This window comes from Lampetra planeri, chromosome 40, assembly GCF_965212315.1.
Source record: "Lampetra planeri chromosome 40, kcLamPlan1.2.h2, whole genome shotgun sequence".
Classification (NCBI taxonomy): Eukaryota; Metazoa; Chordata; class Hyperoartia; order Petromyzontiformes; family Petromyzontidae; genus Lampetra; species Lampetra planeri.
In genome coordinates this window covers 287,574-309,630 of record NC_136146.1, presented here as the reverse complement: position 1 = coordinate 309,630, position 22,057 = coordinate 287,574, and the positions used below count along the sequence as shown (strand labels likewise).

Sequence of the window (22,057 nt, the reverse complement as noted above, 5' to 3'; positions counted from 1 at the left end):
CCCCCCCTATTCACTTTTACTCCCTCACACCCCCCCACCTCCCCCTATGTTACAAAAAAAATCGAATGTTCTAACCCGCGCGATTTTCCTACGTAAATGAGACAAAAGTCTATCTTCCACCCAATTCCCCGTGTTGTCTATCCCCCCCCACTCCCCCATCATCAACCAGGACGCGTCGAGGACACTCGGTCCTGGCGGATTTTCCCGTGCCGCTGTGTTTTTTTAATTGCGCAACATTTTTGCAGCGTGCCCTTTGTTCTTGTGTACAGCAAAAATCTAATAAAAATATTTTAAAAACTCAACAAGCAGGCGGTGAAATTAAAAACACATACTTCCAGGGCAATCGCACAAGTCAATTGTGACAGCAATCGTTTGTAGTCACACGTACTCCACATTTCAAGCTGTGTTTAATGAGAAACATAAAGTACACGTTGTCCAAAGATCACAGTTATTGAACACGGAGGCTTTCGCGACCAATATCCATTATCGAGTTTTTTTTGGGTTAGAATGCATAAATATATAAATATGTCGTTAAAACCCGCCACCACACGACACAGCCAACTAGTAAGGTTTTTTCACGTAAACAGAACGTGCCAATTCGTCACTAGTACAGCACGCCGGTGTGTTGGAGAGCCAAGCCGCAACATTTGCGATCTGAGTACGACGTTTCGCCAGTAATTACAACCAGCTTCATCAGGCGACAGCCAGATTTGCAATGAATCTCGATACATTTAGCCAGCACTAAATTCGGAACAGTCCAAGAACCTTGTTCCAGGATTTTTTTGCCACACTACATCCATCTTGCCTTATTTCTGTCCTTGTAATTGTTATCAACATCATCTTTATAGGCGTATAAGATATATGGTAGAATAATACAGGACTGTTTAGGGTTATTATGAATTCGCTGTACAATAGTGACAGTGGTAATACCAGCCCACTCCAAGCCAAGCCTAGCAGCGTTTTCACAAATGTACCGAGAAATTAAGCCCCGCATTTGTCCCACCTGAAAATAAATCAATATTGTGCCACAGTACATTTCTGACGTCACCCTCCTGCTGCTCTATTTAAGACCGGGAGCAAGAGGAGAGCATCACCATTCTGGCAAATCGCCCGATGAAGCTGGATGTGATTACTAGCGAAACGTCGTACTCAAACTTTAAATGATTTTGATTCGCTCTTCAACACACCGGTGGGCTAAAGTAGTGAACTATTTGTCCCTTGTAAACGTGACACATGTTTTACTCTTTGGCCGTGTCGGGTGGTGGAGAGTTACGACACATTTATAAATAACGCGATCTAACCCAAAAACCTTTATTATGAACAACTATATATGTTTTGCGTTGTGTTTACAAAATAAACAATTACAAGTCACTCACGACAGTAATTCCTAGGTATACACTTTATATATACAGAGAGACGCCAAATAGATCAAACACTTTATTGAGGAAAATAGCATAGGCTACTTCTACATATCAATAATGCAACACAATTTAACGTTTATTTTGCAATCACTGGCAGAGATGCCATCACCACTCGCTACATATTGCGAAAGATAATAACAAACTCACACGCACATGACGGTGAAACACTGATTATTAAGTGATCTCAAGTGAAATGATAATTTTCTCACAACATGCACAAGGCTTGCTCATGAAATGTCCTAAACTGCACAAGAAGGGGTCGTGATAGATGCGCTCGGAGCTGTTCATATTACAGTAGAAATGTCGACAAAAAAACACAACTGTTATTTTTCAACATCACTGGGAAAAGTTTTCTTTTTGGCAAAAAAAAAAGTGGCCAAAAATCATGCGCTCCAAAGCCAATCGCAAAAAAAAATCTAGACTTGTCACAAAGACACAACCTGAATGCATATCTGCAATTCATGACAAAGGTGGACATTCACGTTTTGTTACGCAGTGTGTTAATACATCTCCAATTAGAACCGTTGGCTACGTACGATGCAAAAGAAGTTCAGCATGCAAACATCGAATATAATCCAGATGATAGCGGCTGTACGTCACAATACTTCGTCTATGGGGAGGAGTGGTGGCGCAGTGATTAGCGCACCATGCTATGAACCCGCCAACCTGAGTTTGTTTCCCTGGCGAGTGATATCTGAACTCGCCCTGGGTTCCTCCCTCTTCGTCAACCCACACTCACCACGGCGAGATGACGCAGGGTCGAACAACAGTGGGGAGAATATCAGCTGTCACACGGAATCATGACCGAGTGAGTTTGAGGGAGGCAATCATCCGGCAATGGATGGGCAGAGAGCAGTGTTTCTACTCTCTGGTTCTTTCGGTAAAGTCACATCGATAGAAGTAACAATAATAGAATAGTGTTTTATTTTATTCTATTATTTTTTCTATCTACGTGACTTTACCGAAAGAACCAGAGAGTGTGGATTCCTGTAGGCACGAAAGCTTCAAGTCGAGCGGTGTGTATCTTCATCTCGGTGTATGCGGGGGGGGGGGGGTGTTGCTAACGTTGATCCTTGGCTTAAAACGATTTCTTCATCCACCCCAAGTGATCCCGGTGACTTTAAGCGGGCTGTAGCCTCTGCATCGTGTTCTCTTCGGGGTTTATTCGGCTGCTTTGGTTACGATGGTCACAAAACATGCGTGAGATGTGCTCCCGGAACTGAAGCACACAAGAACACAAACACCCGCGTCAATGCGAATAAGGCAGCACTTTAACAACCAATCATCAATTAACCATGTACATAAGCTCATAAGCCGCTTATTGTTACCGCATTGTCTGGATTTTAAGATGATTCGATGAGTCAGATGCACCCCAAACTTTGGGTGAAAGCAAATAAAAAATGTAACTTCCATGCCGTCTCTCCATATATTTATCTTTTTATAGTCCATTGGCCTTTTGACTTCCCAGAACAATATTTCCAAGCAGCAGCCTTCTGAGTCTCTTAAGCAGTCAGGCATGTAAAAAATATACAGCGTATAACCAGGTGTTATCGGCAAGCTCACTCCATGTAAATGATGGGACCTGGTTAAATGATAAAAATGAACTGTACTCAAACTCATGATGCGTTGCTGTGGAGAATTGTGGGTAAAAGCAAATTTAATAAATATTCTATTGTCTACAAATATGTAAAACGATATTGTACATTCCATTAGCTTTGGGGGCCATTTTGAAAATAAATATTCTAGAAGATATGTAGCCCTGGAAAAGTGGGAAACAAGGGTGTAAAATATAGTGTTACAAGATATAGAATGAGCATGGGGGAAAAAAGTGTGTTTTATAATCGGGAGAATAGAGTTCAATGGAGAGCCACGTGTCAATTCATGATGAAGGCGCTGCTTTAAAATGGGGGAGGGGGGGGTGTCTTCTGGAAGATTATTCTGACCGATCAGGATAAAACATGTTCACGGCAAGATGATTCATTCTCAGGATTACAAGCCAGACTCGCAACGTTTTCGATAAAACACAGGTCGCAAAGACACGTCATAGTTGAGACACTGCGGTAATTTAAGGAAATATTATGGAGCTCCTCCCACGTCATATTCACATTCTTTCACATAAACTACAGAACCCCTAAACCAATCGCTTTCAGACAAACTGGGCATCTTAGAAATATAACAGCATTAGGCAGATTTGTATCGTTATGGGCGACATTGACCACAACATTCTTACGAACAAGTTTTTTTTAAAATTACAAACACGATGCCGTGAACAGCGCATAATTGGAGCATGCATGTTAAAACATCAGTGCATGAGTGTAGGTGCAGGTACTTAAGATGTACATCCACTTGAACACTGGCGGAGCCAGTGGGGGGGGGGGGGCACGTGACCCCCCAATGATCCGATCGAAATCCCTAATTTCGATTGGATCATTGGGGTTTATTAGTAATAAATCGGCATTTTGCGACCCCCACTGCCACTGTGTAGCATATTATTATGTGCCAGGGACTCTATGAGATGATAGGACCATAGTCTGAGTCTATAATTGGCAATAAGTAACGGCAAAGCAGTTATAAGTGACTCAAAATTGTGCGCAGTTGCGTATACAGTACACGACTTCCCTGAAGACATTCCTTCAGCGAGCGCGATGCTGATCACACACGGTTCGAATTCGACCCTCGATCGATGGCTGTGCCATCGCCGCACGCGCATCGAATAAAAAGCAAGGGAAAAGTCCTTACTTACCAACAACTCCTATCATTTTTCATTGCTGGAGGGGTTGCCCCCCCTTCCTGAAAATCCTGGCTCCACCATTGCACTTGAATGGCCGTTGGCATTTTGTCAGCTCGCACATTTCTCTGTGCAGTGACATTGACTATAGGATGAAGGCCCCTTCAGTGGAGTGGCTTGTCAGCTTGCTAACAGGATTTGCTATCGCTACCTCCGCTATTTGTGTAACATGTCATTGCAGTGTGCGCTAGCAACGGCTCTTTTCGATAATTACCATTTCAAGTGACTATGTGGTTTACCTGTCTGTGCATGAAGATGTATATGATGGGGTTGTAAGCACCACTCGACTTGGCCATGTAAACCGGAATAGAGGCGGTGACAGGGGGCACCTGAATGGTTCACAAAACACAATCGGAATTAGTAGGAACTGCATCTGATTCAAATTATTAGGCAATTTGTGAATAATGTTTTTAAACTTACCAAACTTGGGCCATGATGAGGGCACACACGGCTAATAGTTTTCGCATATTGTCACATGACCTCGAACACCCGCTGTGCAACATACAGCTCGTATTTATTTGGTCAATACACCCAGAGTATTAACCAGGGTGGCCACTAGGCTCGTACCACAAACCTCTGCAACAAGAGCCAAACATTATTCTGCTCAGCCGTGTTACTGCCCTGGCAAATCCACTGCTGGATGATGGCCTCCTTATGCCATGTGGTTCGCTGTGACTATTTTATCATATTTCACCACAAAGTCAGTGTGAGCATCTGACCCCGGGGTGTAAAGACCTGGTAGCATAGAGCCAAATTACAACTACACATTATTCTGCACCGCTTATGGCAAGTGCATTGTGGTCACCCATCCATGCATTAACCAGCCTCAAACCTGCTTACTATCGGAGATCTGACAAGTCCAGGCGCAATCTCACCAATTCGGTCATGTGAGCCCACTGATACAGCAATCGGTTTCATCGCTTGGGTGCTTGAGCGGAATGCGGCAAGTCAAATGTGAGGAAGAAAGCTGTTAAAGAAGAAAAGGCCATAAACCTTCAGGTCCGGCTTGATGACAACAGCAATGGCCAGTGCAGCGTAAGGCAGCCAGCAGAGGAAGAAGGCAAATATCATCACGACCACCATGACTCCGACCTTCCTCTCGGCTGTGTCATTGGCACTCAAGCCAAGCTTTGAGACCTACGCACAACCATCGACCAGCAATGATATAATCAGACACTGGGGCATTGACACTGATATAATCAGACAATGGGACATTGACCAGCAATTCTATAATCAGACACTGCGGCACTGATCAGCAATGATATATCACACACTGGGACATTGACACAACATGTAACGCTTTCAGCTTTTCCAGTAACTTAAAAATAATCATTTTCATATTTGCATTATAAAGCAAACCTTCATGCTCTGGTTCATGTCACCAAGCTGGGCAACCGATCAATTTGGCCGGTTTTCAGATGACGGATGGAGCCAACGCATTCCCACTTTCAACCTTACTTGAAATCACTTTAACAAGCACAAAAACAATTCAAAAAACCCCAAAAACAACGAATCACAACCGCCGGCCGAACGAGCCTCTGCGCGCATTGCGGGCACAACCTTGTGTATGGAGATCATCAGCTTGGTGTAGCAGAACAGTATGATGATCATGGGCAGCGCGAAGCAGAAGATGAAGTACGCGGTCATGTAGCTGCGTCCCGACGGGCTGCTGTCGGCCCAGTCGGGCGCGCAGGACGTGCCCACGCCCTCGTAGTTGTAGCGGCCCCAGCCGAAGAGAGGCGGCATACTCCACGCAAGGGCCCAAGCCCACGAGATGGCCACTCCGCAGAGGCCGTGCTGCGTGCCGAAGTGCACACTGCCGAGCGGCTTGCAGACCACCACGTAGCGCTCCACGGCGAGCACGCACACCGTGATGAGCGCCGTCATGCCTAGCCGGGCGTGGGGACAGAACGCAACAACCGTGATGTTGGTGGTGGTGGTGAAGGGGTGTTGGGGGGGGGCCGTGAGGATACTCGCGGATACCTGCGCACGGTCACGTGCGATCCCACGTGCAGCGCGCTCGTTGATCCCACGTGCGCGCGTGCGTTGAACTTCTTTCGCAACCGTGCGTCAAAAACCGTGCGAATCGGAGGCGAGAATTAATATTTTTTTTGTTGTCATCGTCATCATCAGCCCGGGGGTCAATCGAGCGCCGGGCGAAGGCTTCCCCGAGTCTCCAAACCGACAATGTCAATAATCCGCCTCGCACCTGCACACAAACTGATTTCATCGCTCCATCTCCCAAGAGGGCCTAGGTGCTACGAAGAGGGGAGACATTGGACAGGGGAAGGCAGGTCAACACTTGCACCTGGGCCCGAGCTAATCACAGTTTCCCGCAGGTACACATCAAACGGTTGCACACAAATACCAGCTTCAACAAATGTACTCCGTTGAAGCTGGCATTTAGAACAGACAATTTCATAATAGAGGCTTTTTGGGTTAGATCGCGTAAATTTAAGTGATCTCACTATAATCAACGATTTTTGGGTTTAGATCGCGTTATTTATAAATGTGTCGTAACCCTCCACCACCCGACACGGCCAATCAGTAAAAAAAAAGTGTCACGTTGACAAAAGACAAATAGTTCACTGCTTTAGCCCACCGGTGTGTTGAAGCGTGGAACCACAACATTTACAATTTGAGTACGACGTTTCGCTGGTAATTGCATCCAGCATCATCGGGCAATTCGCCAGAATGGTGAGGCTCTGCTGTGTCTCCCGTTCTTATATAGAGCAGCAGCAGGGTGACGTCATCATTAACTCATTAACTCATCAGGTGCAAAGATTTGAGGGGGGGGTTATTGTAATTATATACTAGATTAGTAATCAGGCTATTGTTACGATGCGAGTTGTAGATTAGTAATCATTTGGAATGTGTTCTATTGTGATTATGCTACATTAATAATCAGTTAGTGCTTGTTTCCCTCATAAGGAATTGTAATGCATCTTATTTAATAATACGCTTCCAGGCCGCACTAAGCCTGTAGCTGTCTGAGCGATTAAAGTTATTTCTGTTTCTCTCAATCTCAATGGATTCTCTAATTAGTCTTTGCCATTAGTAACTAGTTTTACACAACACTTCAACGTTGTCAAAATCAATTGAGTGTCCCTGTTGGCAAGCATGTTCTGCCACTGCCGACAGTTGTGTTTGCGATAGTTTAATATTTCTCTGGTGTTCTTTTAGTCTTACACTAACGTTATGCCCTGTCTGTCCAATATAGCATCTGCCACATACACAATTAATCCGATATACACCTTCTGTTGATAATTTAGGTAATTCGTCTTTAGTGCACGTTACTAGTTGTTGAATTTTGTGTACTGTACCAAATCTTACTGTAATGTTTTGCTTTTGCAAAACACGGGCTAATTTATCAGTTACTCCTGAGATAAATGGTATTTTTATTGTTTTAATAATCTGATCGCTTTCAGCAGTGTTGCTTTGCGATCGTGATTTGGCATTTAGTGCTTTGTTAATTTGAGCATTATTGTAGCCATTCTGTCTTAGTGCTTCTTTAACATGTTTAATCTCTCTCACTAGACTTTCATCATCTGACACTGTTTTAGCCCGATGTATGAGCGTCTTGATTAGAGAGGATTTCTGAGCTGGGTGATGATGCGATTTCGCATTCAGATAGGCATCAGTGTGCGTTTGCTTTCTGTAAACGCTGTGTGTTATTTTACCATTTAGGCCATGCCCAAGTAAAATATCCAGGAACGGGAGTGTGTTATTCACCTCCATTTCCATGGTGAACTGAATGGCCAGGTTTTGTGCATTGAGATGATTTAGAAAATCGTTAAGTGTATCTTTACCATGTGGCCAGACAACCAAAGTGTCATCCACATATCTAAACCAAAAGGATGGTTTTAATGTGCTCGAGGCAAGTGCTCTGGTTTCAAAGTTTTCCATGTACAAATTTGCTATAGCAGGAGATAAAGGAGAGCCCATTGCTGCTCCCTCCCTTTGTTTAAAGAATTCACCTCTCCATAAGAAGTAAGTGTTATTTAAACAATGGTCTGCGAGTTTCGGAATATCTTTTGGTAAATCTGTATTCTTTACCAGTGTATCAAGTAATTTAAGCGACTCGCTCACTGGAACCTTAGTGAATAGCGAAATCACATCAAAACTCACCAAAATATCATTAGGGTTAAGTTTAATATCTTTGATCATATTCACAAGATGTTCTGAATTTCTTATGAATGATGATGTCCTACCGATGTAGGGCTGTATTTGTTTAGTTACATATTTTGCTAATTTATATGTGGCAGAGCCAATTGTACTGACTATGGGTCGTAAAGGGATGCCGATTTTATGGATCTTTGGTAGCCCATACAGTCTAGGTGGTTTTGAAGCCCTTGGCTTAATTAGGAATTGCTCATTTTTTGGGATTAATGAATTTGCAATGATTGCAGTAGTCTTACGTTCCAGAGTATTTGTTGGATCTCACTATATTGTTTGCCAGTCCTAGGACGGAAGCTGTAATATTTACGAAAAAATTGTCCAGAGTATAATTGTGTCTTGTGTAAGTTTAATGGCAGTGAATCTTGCCCGAAAGTATGTCATCAAACACGTCACTGCAGTTCACTTCAGCACTGTATTAATGGCAGTGAATCTGGCATGAAACTACGTCATAAAACGCCTCACTTCATGTCACTGTAGCGCTGCATATAACTGAGCTTCAATTTGTTCAAATTTCCTGCTCTGATACTTTATTCTCTTCTGCTTTCGGTCGCTGGGGTTGAAATAAATTAGAATTCGATACAATATCTGGAAAATCACCGAGAAATGTCTATTTTACCATAATGTATAAGCATAAATGAGACTTTCCTTTTGTCTCAAGTGCTGAAGAAATTAATAAAGACATCAAATCCACTTTGTAGCTGCGTAGAATTATTTATTAGATTCACTTTCAATAACGAGACGTCAAACTTCAAGCGAATTTGCGGGAAAAAAAATTCCACTCGACCTTCTTCTGCGTGAGTGTAAAAATCTCCACCGGCTCATGAATATTAATGACACACGAACAGAATTCTTGGCTCATTATAGTAGTAATTAAAAAAGTTTCTTAGTTCGTAAGATATCTAAATTTATTATGGAGAAATTGGGTTTTTACTGTTCTAAAAACTAGTTTTGTTATACTGCATAGTGCTCTGAAACCTCTTTGTGGTCTATTGCATTTCATATATATTTTTAATAACTTTAAATATAAATGTATCTCCTGAAATAATTGATTAATTGCTCTGTCCGTAGACAGGTTCAAGGTAACGAATCTCCTCTCCATGTCCCGCGGGTTTCTGCTGCTCGCTTAACCTGTCCACGCGTTCATAATTTCTGAACATCATCTAGCATATTGGTTATTTTACTTTTAGAAATTATAGTTACATGGCAAACAGATTATTTCGTAGTAAAAGTTTATTGTGTGTGCGCTAGCCAAGGCCGTAGCCATGGGGTCAACATTGGGGGGAGACCAAATCTTCCAGGGGGTCTGGGGGTCCCAACCCAGAAAAAAAAATCTAAATTTGAAAACGAATTTCCTGCATTAAATATAAAAAAAATACTAACACATGGGATGGACTTTTAATTTATTTTTTACAATAATGTCTAATAGTGTATTGTATTACATTCCTCTGTTTTTACTTTTAATCATTTCTTGTTTCATTGCATGTAATGTTTGAGATTAGGGATTAATAAAGTACAACCATAACCACAATCATATAAACAGCAATCTATGCATTTATTTATATGAAGACAAGTCCAGATATTGTGGCCAAGGTTCAGCAAATTGTTATTTTTATTTACATAGCATAACAATTATGATTACTTTTTCACATTTTTATAGCAATATATTGGGGGGGGGGACATTTTGAACATATTTGAATATTTGGGGGGGGATGTGTCCCCCCCAATTTATATTATGATTACGGCCTTGGCGCTAGCATCTGTGCACCCGTATGTTTTCTGACGTGATTGTTTGGATACACGCTGTGGTCATGGCACTTGGCCAGAAGGGACGATAACCCATAGACGAGACTGATGATTGAATGGCAGCCCACGAAATAGAGCATGCACAACCGTGCAGATGGAGAGGTGAGATCGGGAGTGATATGGATTACATCAATGCAAGCATCCCAATGGATGCAAATAAAGTTGAGGGGGTCCTTCATCTAGCAGTGGATAGATCACGGCTGATGTTGATGACGGTCAACACAGATGGCCACGCACAAAATACAAAATAACTTGAGCTCAGCACAAAAAGTATGCTTAAAAAAACTCGACTTTTTCACCTCAATATTTCGACAGGAAATTCCTTTTCCCCCAAAACAAAGAAGAACAAACTGAATATATTTCACGTGGAATGGCTTTTGTGCTGGAGACCTGAAAGCAGACTCGCTTTTCTCATTGTACAGCATTTGCGAAAACGACAGTGTGTTCGTTTGTACATTTCTCGCAACTTTCACACATGGGATGCATCAGTGACCTACTGTGTGTGGAGCTCGTGATCCAGTGACGACAGCGCGTGCGCCCAGAAGAGAGATGCCCCGTTTAATTTCGCATCAAGGTCTAGTCGTTGGCATCGCGCTCAAAATATTTTTTATTTTATTTGTACAGTCAATCATCCAGGCATGAAATGCGTAACTTGCAGTCCATTGTGTGATCTGATCACTTGCGGTCCACTTAAATGCTCGCAGATCTTCGCTGCTTTTCCCCACAATTAATTCCGTACCACGATTGTGGCCCATGAAAGGTAAAGGCACAGAGCCGCACTGTCTCGCTCACGCCACTGCTGGCAGAAGGGCCCATCGCGAGAGGGAACTCTCGAGAAGCTTCCATCGTCTAGAGCAGCGGTCCACAACCTTATTGACACCAGGGACCGGTCTCGTGGAAGACATTTTTTCACGGACCCGGGGGGGGGGGGGTTCATCATTGGGTCGTTCCCCCTTTTCAAAGAAGCTCTCCAGCGACGTTTGTTTTTTTACTCCTTGTGGCGGCTAGGGTTAGCTGGTGGGCTTACCAACACTGTGTGACTGAGACGAGTGCGCAATGCGGGAAAGATGCGCGGACGGAAGTGGTCAATAATAAAACAATGGGGGCGGGTTCCACGCGCGGACTCACCGCTCTCACCTGCTGCTGCTGTGCGGCCCGGTTCCTAACAGGCCACGGACCGCTACCGGTCCGTGGCCCGGGGGCTGGGGACCCCTGCTCTAGAGGGCATTGTCGGCCTACACTTCCACGCTGGCCAGACGACTTTGAAGAGTTGGGGACACCCACACTGTAACCCACCGCAGACGGCCTGCTGAGCGACTGTGTTGTATTGGTGACATATTCTGTGCGATTCGCAAAAAGGATGTTTGAAAGGAGTCGTACAAATATTTTTGCCTTATTAAGCGAAATCACTGGCACTCCTGTGCAATAATTTTTGGCTTGGTATAAAAGGGAAAAAAACGGTCAGGTATTTTGTAATTCTACAGCAAATCCTACGTGTTGTTTTAAAGTATTTAACAAAAAAACACTTAACCTGCCAATTTATTATCTGGGATGTGACCATTTCTACTGCTGTGTGGACAGAGGCGTGGGGGAGGGGGGTCATTGCGTTGAAACGAGGTTGTTTGTGCCTATAAAGTACAATTTCAACGAACAATTATGTTACTCTTTGGGGTCTTTCGGTAAAGTCACGTCGAAATGTGTTCAATATAATTGTCTAATTGCAGGCATACACACACACAGCGTTTAAAGTAATTCATTTGTTATTGTGCTCTTCTGCCACCTTTTTATTTTTAATATTCGAGTAATTATCCAGAAAAGGCTCACTGAGTCTCAAGGCTATTTTTATAAACGAAACAATTTTTTATTTTACTCGGCAAGGCCCACTGTATAACTGTTTCAGACGCGACCTGACCACAAATGATAACTCAACCAAGTAGCTTTCCATCACATGGATATTTATAGCAGCCAAATACTCTAAACACATGTTTCTAAATGTGGAGGGGAAAACGGGAGGACCCGCAGATCACGGGGACAACATGCAAACTCCAAATATACAGCAGGAGTCAGGATCAGGATCGAACCCACGACCTCCTGCATACCAGGCGAGGGAGTTAACATCTCGCCACCTTGGTGCAAGCATTAGGATGTTTGGCCAGTGTCTATAGTGCGTAGGGGGAAATCAGAGTGATAACAATAATCATTTGCATTTATAAGACGCATCCTGGAGAAGCAGGTGAAAGGAAGAGGATTTCACAAGTGAGTGAATGACCCACTTGCTGTACTGCCTGTCTCTCGCCACCTCGTAGCCCAGCAGGGTTTGGAGTTCTTCACACGTCTACACGACCCACCACCCCCTCGCCTCCGTGGTGCCGGATCGCAAGTGTGCACCGCTGCACTCATTGTCACTGACAACAGCGGCTCCCCATTCGGTGAATTATATTCGTCGTCTGCATTGGAGGAGGCTTGAGGTGGCAAGACAGGCGCGGTCGATTTTAAAAGTGCCAGCGACAAGTGGCACCAAACACCTTAAGATTGCGTTTTCCGTTCATTTGTATTTCGAACGGATGCTGTGACATGGAGTCATTGTCTGTATACTGGAATTGTAATCCAGAGGTCGCCAACTTGATTCGGGCTCCCGGCGTAGTAGTTGAAACAATGATGCAAGATCCTTAACCCCCCCTCCCACCCCCTCGACCTCTGGTGTGGTGGAGTCTTTCAGATTGGCTGCTGATGTAGATGCAGAGCAATGAACAACGACTACAATTCCACGTTCAGGTGGCCAAGTCCAGATATGGGTGTCAGGAGCAGCGGAGTGTACCGTCGTCGCTTTGGTGTCTCCTTCGTGTTTGTGGATCGGGCGTTGCGTCTTTATTCCTTGTGAGGTCTGTTCTGGGTGACCACAGTCGCATACCGGAGTATTGTTTTCAGCTTCCATTTGTGCATCATCAGGTATCCGCAACTGCCATGGTTTGTGCGGATGCGGTTTAGGTTGGATCATGAGCTTCGTGGAAGATCAAAGTCAGTGATCTTCCTTGTTGGTTCTTTTATATTTGTGAGTTGCTTTGAACTACGTTCAGCCCTCCAAGCTTCATCGGGGATGAATTCACATCGATGGAGGTTAAGCGGATTGGTCCGAAAGGGCTTGCAGCGTGACTTCAAGCGATAAGGAGGGAAGTTATTGAAGTCCTGATGAATGGGAATGCGATTCGCAGATGGGTGGGAGAGAGATTTGTGACAGCACGGGGCAGCCAGGGTGCAGGGCCCGACTTGAGGGTTCCGTGATGCACCGCGTCGCAGGGTTCAGTTGAACACCAACGAGTCGAGTGTGGCTCCTGTGGTGGAGCCAAGTTTGGGTTCTCCCACCTCTTTCAAGACGTCTCGCCAGCAGCGTGCAAGGGCAAAGCAATGTCAAGAGAGGCACTCTCTAACTCTTTGTACTTAAGGCCCTTCCGCTAGCAGTCACGTGAGCAAATACATGACAGGGCTGCACCATCACCAACCACGTTGCGTAACTGGCCAAAGTGAATTTCTCCGCACCAATCCACACATATCATTTAATGCGATCATCCCATACGCAATTCCCTCACTCCACAATTCTCAAGTGCCAATCATAGGCTGTAATTTTCATTCACAAGTAGAAGAAATAATTCAGCGGTATGAGCAAGTACTGTAATTGCAGGGATGTGCCTTTATACGTAATGTATGTGTATGTTGAACTTCTTTCGCACCGTACGTAGCCAACCGTGCTAATCGGAGGTGCGGGGGAAGGACAACAAACTAAAGACACGAAAATATAAATCAGTTTAACACGGAGGCTTTCGCGACCAATATCAACCATAATAGAGTTTTTTTGGGTTAGATAGTGTAAATAAATAAATGTGTCGTTAAACGCGACACCACCCGACACAGTCAATTAGTAAGGTTAGTCATGTAAACAGAACATGCCAATTCATTACTAGTACAGCATACTGGTGTGTTGGAGAGCACATCCACAATATTTACAATCTGATTACGACGTTTCGCCAGTATTTAGAACTAGCTTCATCAGGCGACAGACAAATATAAATCAACTGAAGCTGCGTAGAAACAAATCACTGAAAATGATTGCTTTGCACCCTGCCCCTGTAATTTACAATCATCAATTGTCCGTCTCAGTGTCTGAGACAGGGACACAGTGTTCAACTGCTGATGTACGAGTCGGTGCTGGGGATTATTCTGGAGACGAAATAAGTATTTCACCCTGTGAGTGACCCCTTTTTGTTAAATAACAACAAGACAAACCCACTTGTGAAGGCCTTGGTGCTCTGTTATCCCGTAGCCATGAGGAATTCGGTATGGGCTAATGCCCGAACATGTGATATTCTTGACAGTAAAGCCACATTAATTTTTTAAACATACTCCACGATGAATTATTTGAAATCCTTTCAAGATTGATTTGCTCGCATGACAGGAGCTCGATATCCACACGATACGTATTGTGATTCACGCAAGCTCACAATTTGATGCATGCATCTGCAGTCCTAGCTAGGGATCAGCATCCGATTTACTAAACCAAACCTGTTTGCTGAAGCAACAGTCCGTTAACACATTCCTGCAGAGGGAGCTGGTAGGAACGTCGGGTTGCTCGGTCAATGGCCAGGGTCTACGGCGGCGTGGTGTATTCCGCAAATATGCCCGACTGTGAGGGCGGGCACAAGCCGGCGTGAGTAGGTGAAACGTTAAGTTTTATAAAGGCACCACGGGGTGACCAGCCCCTCCCCACACAGCCCCACCCCTCCCACCCCCCACCCAGCCCCACCCTCCTCACCCAGCCCCTCCCTCCCCACCCTACCCACCCCACCCAGCCCCTCCCTCCCCACCCAGCCCCTCCCTGCACGACGGACGGACACAATCATCTCCTGTGGGCTGGTGGAACCAGTGGGTTCCTACCAGTAAAAAGCAGTGGCGGCTCCTGCAAAATCTCTCAGGGGGGGCAAATGTCTGGATGATTGATAAGGATAAGGTCCACCCATGCAATGGATAAATTAACAGCTTAAGCATGTAAAGGCAACTTCACTTCTTTAATATTAATGAAAAATAAAGTGACTCTTACAATACATCTTGTTTATTTATATACTCACTATTAAAACAAACCACTCAAGTTTCTTTTATTAAAGATTCCACTAGGTGGCGACAAATTATATTGTTGGATGAAACGTGCTTACGTATGATGACGTAAGCACGTATGATGACGTAAGCACGTTAGGGGGAGCCCTCCCGGAAGCCATAGAGAATGCATTGCAGCGCCCCCGTTCGAAAAAAACCATCTTTGAATGTAAGTCTATGGGAACACTCGGGGCGATTCTCAGCTGGAGGGAAATCGCCCAAAAAGAGGCGGTACTCCACAGAACGTAGCATGACGCTGATTGGACTATATCCAGAGGCACAGTGACGGCTAGCGTGACTCTGTGGTTGAATGACATTGGTGGTGCGTCGCCCAATCGCCCTAATGAAGAAACCGCCCCTGGTAAAAAGTATCCTGAAGCAGAGGATTAGTGCTGGATAGAGACACATTTGCCAATGTGATTTGTAACTTTGATCCTTACGCGTGTATCGGTAGTGCTATTTTAATTGCGCTGTGTTCTGGGACTGTTGTTATTGTTTAGCTGCCTTGCCCAAACTTCCTCCATTTTATTATTTTAAAAATGGGCAGAATTTAGAAACGTTTGCAATTCGTGCTGACTGGACATACTTCAATTCTATTTGTCTTTTTCGTGACTTGTTTATCTTGCCTGTACTTTGCACTCCTATAGGTTTTTATATTCTGTGTGTTTGTTTTCTAATTTGACCAACCCCTACTGGACATCTGCGACAAAAAGAGCTTTGAAGCTTATCGGATTCCTCCTCCGGTCTAAATTAAGATCCTGATTCTGACAGCGAGTGCCAAAGCATACAAAATCCCACGTATGTGCACACGCTTGAACTAAATAACTCAGAACGTGAAAAATGTCATCACGAATCTCGGATAGCGAAGCAAATTTGAGCTTGGGCAATCCTTGGATGGGTGACCACTACAATCAAACTATGCATGTATTGTGTGTGTGTGTATGTTGAACTGCTTTCCCATCGTATGTAGCCAACCGTGAGAATTATAGTGCTGCCTTTACGGCTACGAAGAGAAGAACAATCCATTGTTGGTATGTTCTCTTGTATGCACTCTTATATATACTCTTATATGTATACTCTTATATGTATGCATTTACTCCATAGTAGTAACTACTGACTCTATAGTAGTATCTATTTACTCTATAGTAGTAACTACTAACTCTATAGTAGTATCTACTGACTCTGTAGTTGTATCTACTGAGCCCAGTAGTAGCTACTGACCCTACAGTAGTATCTACCTACTCTATAGTAGTATCTCCTGACTCTATAGTAGTATCTACTGACTCTATAGTAATATCTATTTACTATATAGTAGCATCTGCCAACTCGATAGCAGTATCTACTATCACCACAGCAGTGCATACTGACTGTGGTGGTACCTGCTATCACTACAGCAGTGCACGCTGACTGTGGTGGTACCTGCTATCACTACAGCAGTGCACGCTGACTGTGGTGGTACCTGCTATCACTACAGCAGTGCACGCTGACTGTGGTGGTACCTGCTATCACTACAGCAGTGCACGCTGACTGTGGTGGTACCTGCTATCACTACAGCAGTGCACACTGACTGTGGCGGTACCTGCTATCACTACAGCAGTACACACTGACTGTGGTGGTACCTGCTATCACTACAGCAGTACACACTGACTGTGGTGGTACCTGCTATCACTACAGCAGTGCATACTGACTGTGGCGGTACCTGCTATCACTACAGCAGTACACACTGACTGTGGCGGTACCTGCTATCACTACAGCAGTGCACACTGACTGTGGCGGTACCTGCTATCACTACAGCAGTGCACGCTGACTGTGGTGGTCCCTGCTATCACTACAGCAGTACATGCTGACTGTGGTGGTACCTGCTATCACTACAGCAGTGCACACTGACTGTGGCGGTACCTGCTATCACTACAGCAGTACACACTGACTGTGGCGGTACCTGCTATCACTACAGCAGTACACACTGACTGTGGTGGTACCTGCTATCACTACAGCAGTACATGCTGACTGTGGTGGTCCCTGCTATCACTACAGCAGTGCACACTGACTGTGGCGGTACCTGCTATCACTACAGCAGTACACACTGACTGTGGCGGTACCTGCTATCACTACAGCAGTGCACACTGACTGTGGCGGTACCTGCTATCACTACAGCAGTGCACGCTGACTGTGGTGGTCCCTGCTATCACTACAGCAGTACATGCTGACTGTGGTGGTACCTGCTCAAAAATAAAGCTGTCTTTGGTGTGGACCAATCAGTTTCAAGGACAATGCATATATTATCAGAGGATGTTTTTGGTTTGCATTCTGATCACAAGCATTGTGGTTAATGCAGACATGATTCCTTGTGAAAGGTTTCAGTTTGGTGTTTTAACATCTTAACACCTGTTTTGTTGCCATAATAAAAAGGAGAAAACCCTATTATCATTATACATTTTATCACAAAACTTCTTAAACTTTAGGATGACCCTGCACAAAGAGTGAGATTCATATTGTGGGGGTCCAAATTCGACAAGGTAATGACTTTGGATCTTGCTATGTACAGTACAAGCAAAAAGGTTTGACAATTATATATTTGTGCAAACTTTCAGACGTCGGTGCGTTATAGAACGTAATTGAAATGTATATCAGTCGGTCACTAGTTGGTATTGGATGTGTCGGGGGAGCGGTGGTGCAGTGGTTAGCGCACTGCGCTCTAAATCAGTTGACCAGAGTGTGGTGCGTAGCCGTGGCTCGTACCAGTGGTGAGTCGTGATGGAACACGGCCTTGCCTCTCCACCCCCGTAGCATCCCTTCATCACTATCTCTCACTGATCAGCCTTGATACTGCTAATGATGGAAGATAATTATGATAGTTTATGATTACGTCGCTGATGATGAGAATCAGAATATTTATTTGTACTGGAGGAATCCGATGAGCTATAAAGCTCTTTTTCACACACGTCCAGTTGGGACGTGAGGTCAGAAAATGACATCGACACAATGCAAAAACACGATACGATTGCAAAGTATATGAAAGGGAAACAAATGACGTTGGAAATTCGTTTAACCGAAAATGTGGATACTTTTAAGTCGCGTCTAAAAATATATACAGTATCGTTTTAATGCCCTTTATTCTATGTAAGCTCTCTTTCTCTCTTTGCCTTACCTTAACCTTACAAGGCGCCTTGAGACATTAATGGAAGGCGCCTTCCAAATAAACGTACATTATTATCATTGTCAACAACGTAAACAACAACAAACACCGAACTCCGCCACCAGAAAGAAAGCCATCGGCGATGCACGCCGCTGGCCCCGGGTCAAATCTTCCCCTCGCGTTGTTTCGCGGTCGTGACGACACCGCCGCTGAGCGAGATGCCCAGGATGGCGCACCGAAAGTTCATCAGCGCAGCGCAGTTGAGCGGCTGCCACGGCAGCCTGGAGCACAGCGTGCCTTTATTTTGGCAGGTAAAACCCACTGAGATATCAGCTTGATTTTGAAGCTTCCGTGACTGCAGGAATCCATACTCTTTGGTTATTTCGGTAAAGTCACGTGGGTATAAGATAAAATAAATCACGACGTTTCGGGCGCAACACAAGCGTCCGCTTATACTATACGTTACTTTATTGAAAGAACCAAAGAGTCGAGATATAAGATGTTGTTTGTTTTTTTGTTCTTTGGCCACAAATTATCGCTCGACGAAGTGGCTTATCACGTGGACATTTATAGCAGACAAAAATAAATATATAAAGAATCTAAACGCATGACTCTGAATAGTGGAGGGAGGGGGGGAAACCAGAGGACCCGGAGTGAAAAAAAACCACGCGACCACGGGGAGAGAAACTCTACAAACCCCTTCTCGGCGTTAGAGTTGTGCACGCTTTTGGAAGGCGCGGTCGGAAAAGCCTGCACGGGTGTCTGCATTGTGGTCCTATAGGCTGTGCACACTGCGTAATGTCAATCATTATTCTTTCTCACCTGATGACGCACGCTTGTGTTGCGATCGAAACGTCGTGTTCTTTCATATTATTTTCTCTACCTACGTGACTTTACCGAAAGAACCAGAGAGTTTCAATCATTATTGTCAACAACAAACAAATCCTCACCGAACACCGCCACCAGAAAGCCATCGGCGACGCACGCCGCTGTCCCCAGGTCAAATCTTCCCCGGGCGTTGCTCGCTGTCGTGATGACACCGCCGCTGAGCGAGATTCCCAGGTCGGCGCACGCCAAGTTCACCAGCGCGTAGTTGAGCGGCCGCCGCAGGAGCCTGGAGCGCAGGGTGACGACGACGACCAGCCCGTTGAGAGCGATGGACAGAGCCGACGTGATGCCCATGAGGACTGAGAGCGCGATGAAGTTGACCCCGTGCGGAGCGTCGTGGCCGATCGGAGTCACGGGGCCGCTTCCATTGGCGGCGAGTCGCTCCTCGTCCGAGACGTTTAACGGCGGTGTGGACATCGCCGGCGCTGCTCTGTGTGTGTGTCTCGATATCTCTCTGTCTGTCTGGCTGCTCTGTGTGTGTCTCTCTCTGTCTGTCTGACTGCTCTGTGTGTGTGTCTCGCTCTGTCTGTCTGCTCTGTGTGTGTCGCTCTCTCTCTCTCTCTCTGCTCTGTGTGTGTGTGTGTCTCGATATCTCTCTGTCTGTCTGGCTGCTCTGTGTGTGTCTCTCTCTGTCTGTCTGACTGCTCTGTGTGTGTGTCTCGCTCTGTCTGTCTGCTCTGTGTGTGTCGCTCTCTCTCTCTGCTCTGTGTGTGTGTGTGTCTCGATATCTCTCTGTCTGTCTGGCTGCTCTGTGTGTGTCTCTCTCTGTCTGTCTGACTGCTCTGTGTGTGTGTCTCGCTCTGTCTGTCTGCTCTGTATGTGTCGCTCTCTCTCTGTCTACTCTGTGTGTGTGTGTCTCGATATCTCTCTGTCTGTCTGGCTGCTCTGTGTGTGTCTCTCTCTGTCTATCTGACTGCTCTGTGTGTGTGTCTCGCTCTGTCTGTCTGCTCTGTGTGTGTCGCTCTCTCTCTCTGCTCTGTGTGTGTGTGTCTCGATATCACTCTGTCTGGCTGCTCTGTGTGTGTCTCTCTCTGTCTGTCTGACTGCTCTGTGTGTGTGTGTGTCTCGCTCTGTCTGTCTGCTCTGTGTGTGTCGCTCTCTCTCTGTCTAGTCTATGTGTGTGTCTCGATATCTCTCTGTCTGTCTGGCTGCTCTGTGTGTGTCTCTCTCTGTCTGTCTGACTGCTCTGTGTGTGTGTCTCGCTCTGTCTGTCTGCTCTGTGTGTGTCGCTCTCTCTCTCTGTCTGCTCTGTGTGTGTGTCTCTCTCTGTCTGGCTGCACTGTGTGTGTGTCTCTCTCTGTCTGTCTGCTCTGTGTGTGTGTGTCTCACTCTCTCTGTTTGTTTGACTGCTCTGTGTGTGTGTGTGTCTCGCTCTGTCTGTCTGCTCTGTGTGTGTCGCTCTCTCTCTCTGTCTGCTCTGTGTGTGTGTCTCACTCTGTCTGTCTGCTGTGTGTGTGTCTCACTCTCTCTGCTGTGTGTGTCTCACTCTCTCTCTCTCTGTCTGCTCTGTGTGTGTCTCTCTCTGCCTGCTCTATGTGTGTGTCTCACTCTCTTTGTCTGCTGTGTGTGTCTCACTCTGCCTGTCTGCTGTGTGTGTGTCTCACTCTCTCTGCTGTGTGTGTCTCACTCTCTCTCTCTCTGTCTGCTCTGTGTGTGTCTCTCTCTGCCTGCTCTATGTGTGTGTCTCACTCTCTTTGTCTGCTGTGTGTGTCTCACTCTGCCTGTCTGCTGTGTGTGTGTCTCACTCTCTCTGCTGTGTGTGTCTCACTCTCTCTCTGTCTGCTCTGTGTGTGTCTCTCTCTGCCTGCTCTATGTGTGTGTCTCACTCTCTTTGTCTGCTGTGTGTGTGTCGCTCTCTGTCTGTCTGCTGTGTGTGTGTCGCTCTCTCCTTGTGAAGGGAGCAATGAGAGGTGATGCGTTCTGCGCTCGTTTTTTAAGTTGAGCGAGCCAGAGCGCGCGTGTGTGTGGGTGCGTGTGTGTGCGTGTGTGTGGGTGCGTGTGTGTGGGTGCGTGTGTGCGCGTGTGTGTCGGTGCGTGTTTGTGGGTGCGTGTGTGTGCCTGTGTGTGCGCGCGTGTGTGGGTGCGTGTGTGTGCCTGTGTGTGCGTGTGTGTGGGTGCGTGTGTGTGGGTGCGTGTGTGTGCCTGTGCGTGTGTAGGTGCGTGTGTGTGCGCGTGTGTGTGGGTCCGTGCGGAGTGACGGTGGAGCGATTTAACGCGCCGCCGTGTTTACGAATTCGGTGACCCGAGTTCGATTCCTGCTCACGTAACAAACGCCGGTGACGCTTATCTGAACCGGTCCTCGGCCTCTCCTAGGTCGACTCAGCCTCAAATCAATACCCGGTGCGGTGTAAAAAAAAAATCGCCGCTCGGGAGACAAAAGCGGCCGGGCGTGGTGCTGGCCACCCACCCCCTCGTGTGCCGTGCCGGCCATCATAGGCGCTGCTCGTTAACAGCCCTTGCCCCTACGGGAGGTTAATTCCGTATACGGGAGGATGATCTTGGTCTCGTGCGTGCACGCATGGCCACGTGCTTTGCGCGTGCGAGCTCAGGGGTGTCGGTACGCAACTCTGCGCTCGTTTCTTCGCCTTTGTTTCTACAATGAACTGCGGAAACGTCTGCTGAGTGCAATAGACCTCTTGGTACGATTCGCTTCGTCACCCTTATCGACGCTCAGCCATTTGTGTTTCTGATACTGCG

General features: G+C 45.8%; 1 protein-coding gene across 1 annotated transcript; it reads right to left on the bottom strand.

The window, feature by feature from the left end:
- Positions 1-441: 441 nt before the first annotated feature.
- On the bottom strand, positions 442-21,289 carry LOC144731702 (parapinopsin-like). Its single transcript, XM_078612878.1, has 5 exons — positions 19,423-21,289; positions 5,770-6,098; positions 5,203-5,346; positions 4,449-4,538; positions 442-2,640 (listed from the first exon to the last, which is right to left on the bottom strand). The coding sequence occupies exons 1-5, from the start codon at positions 19,775-19,777 to the stop codon at positions 2,542-2,544; spliced, it is 1,017 nt and encodes a 338-aa protein (XP_078469004.1). The 5' UTR covers positions 19,778-21,289; the 3' UTR covers positions 442-2,541.
- Between the last annotated feature and the right edge of the window lie 768 nt (positions 21,290-22,057).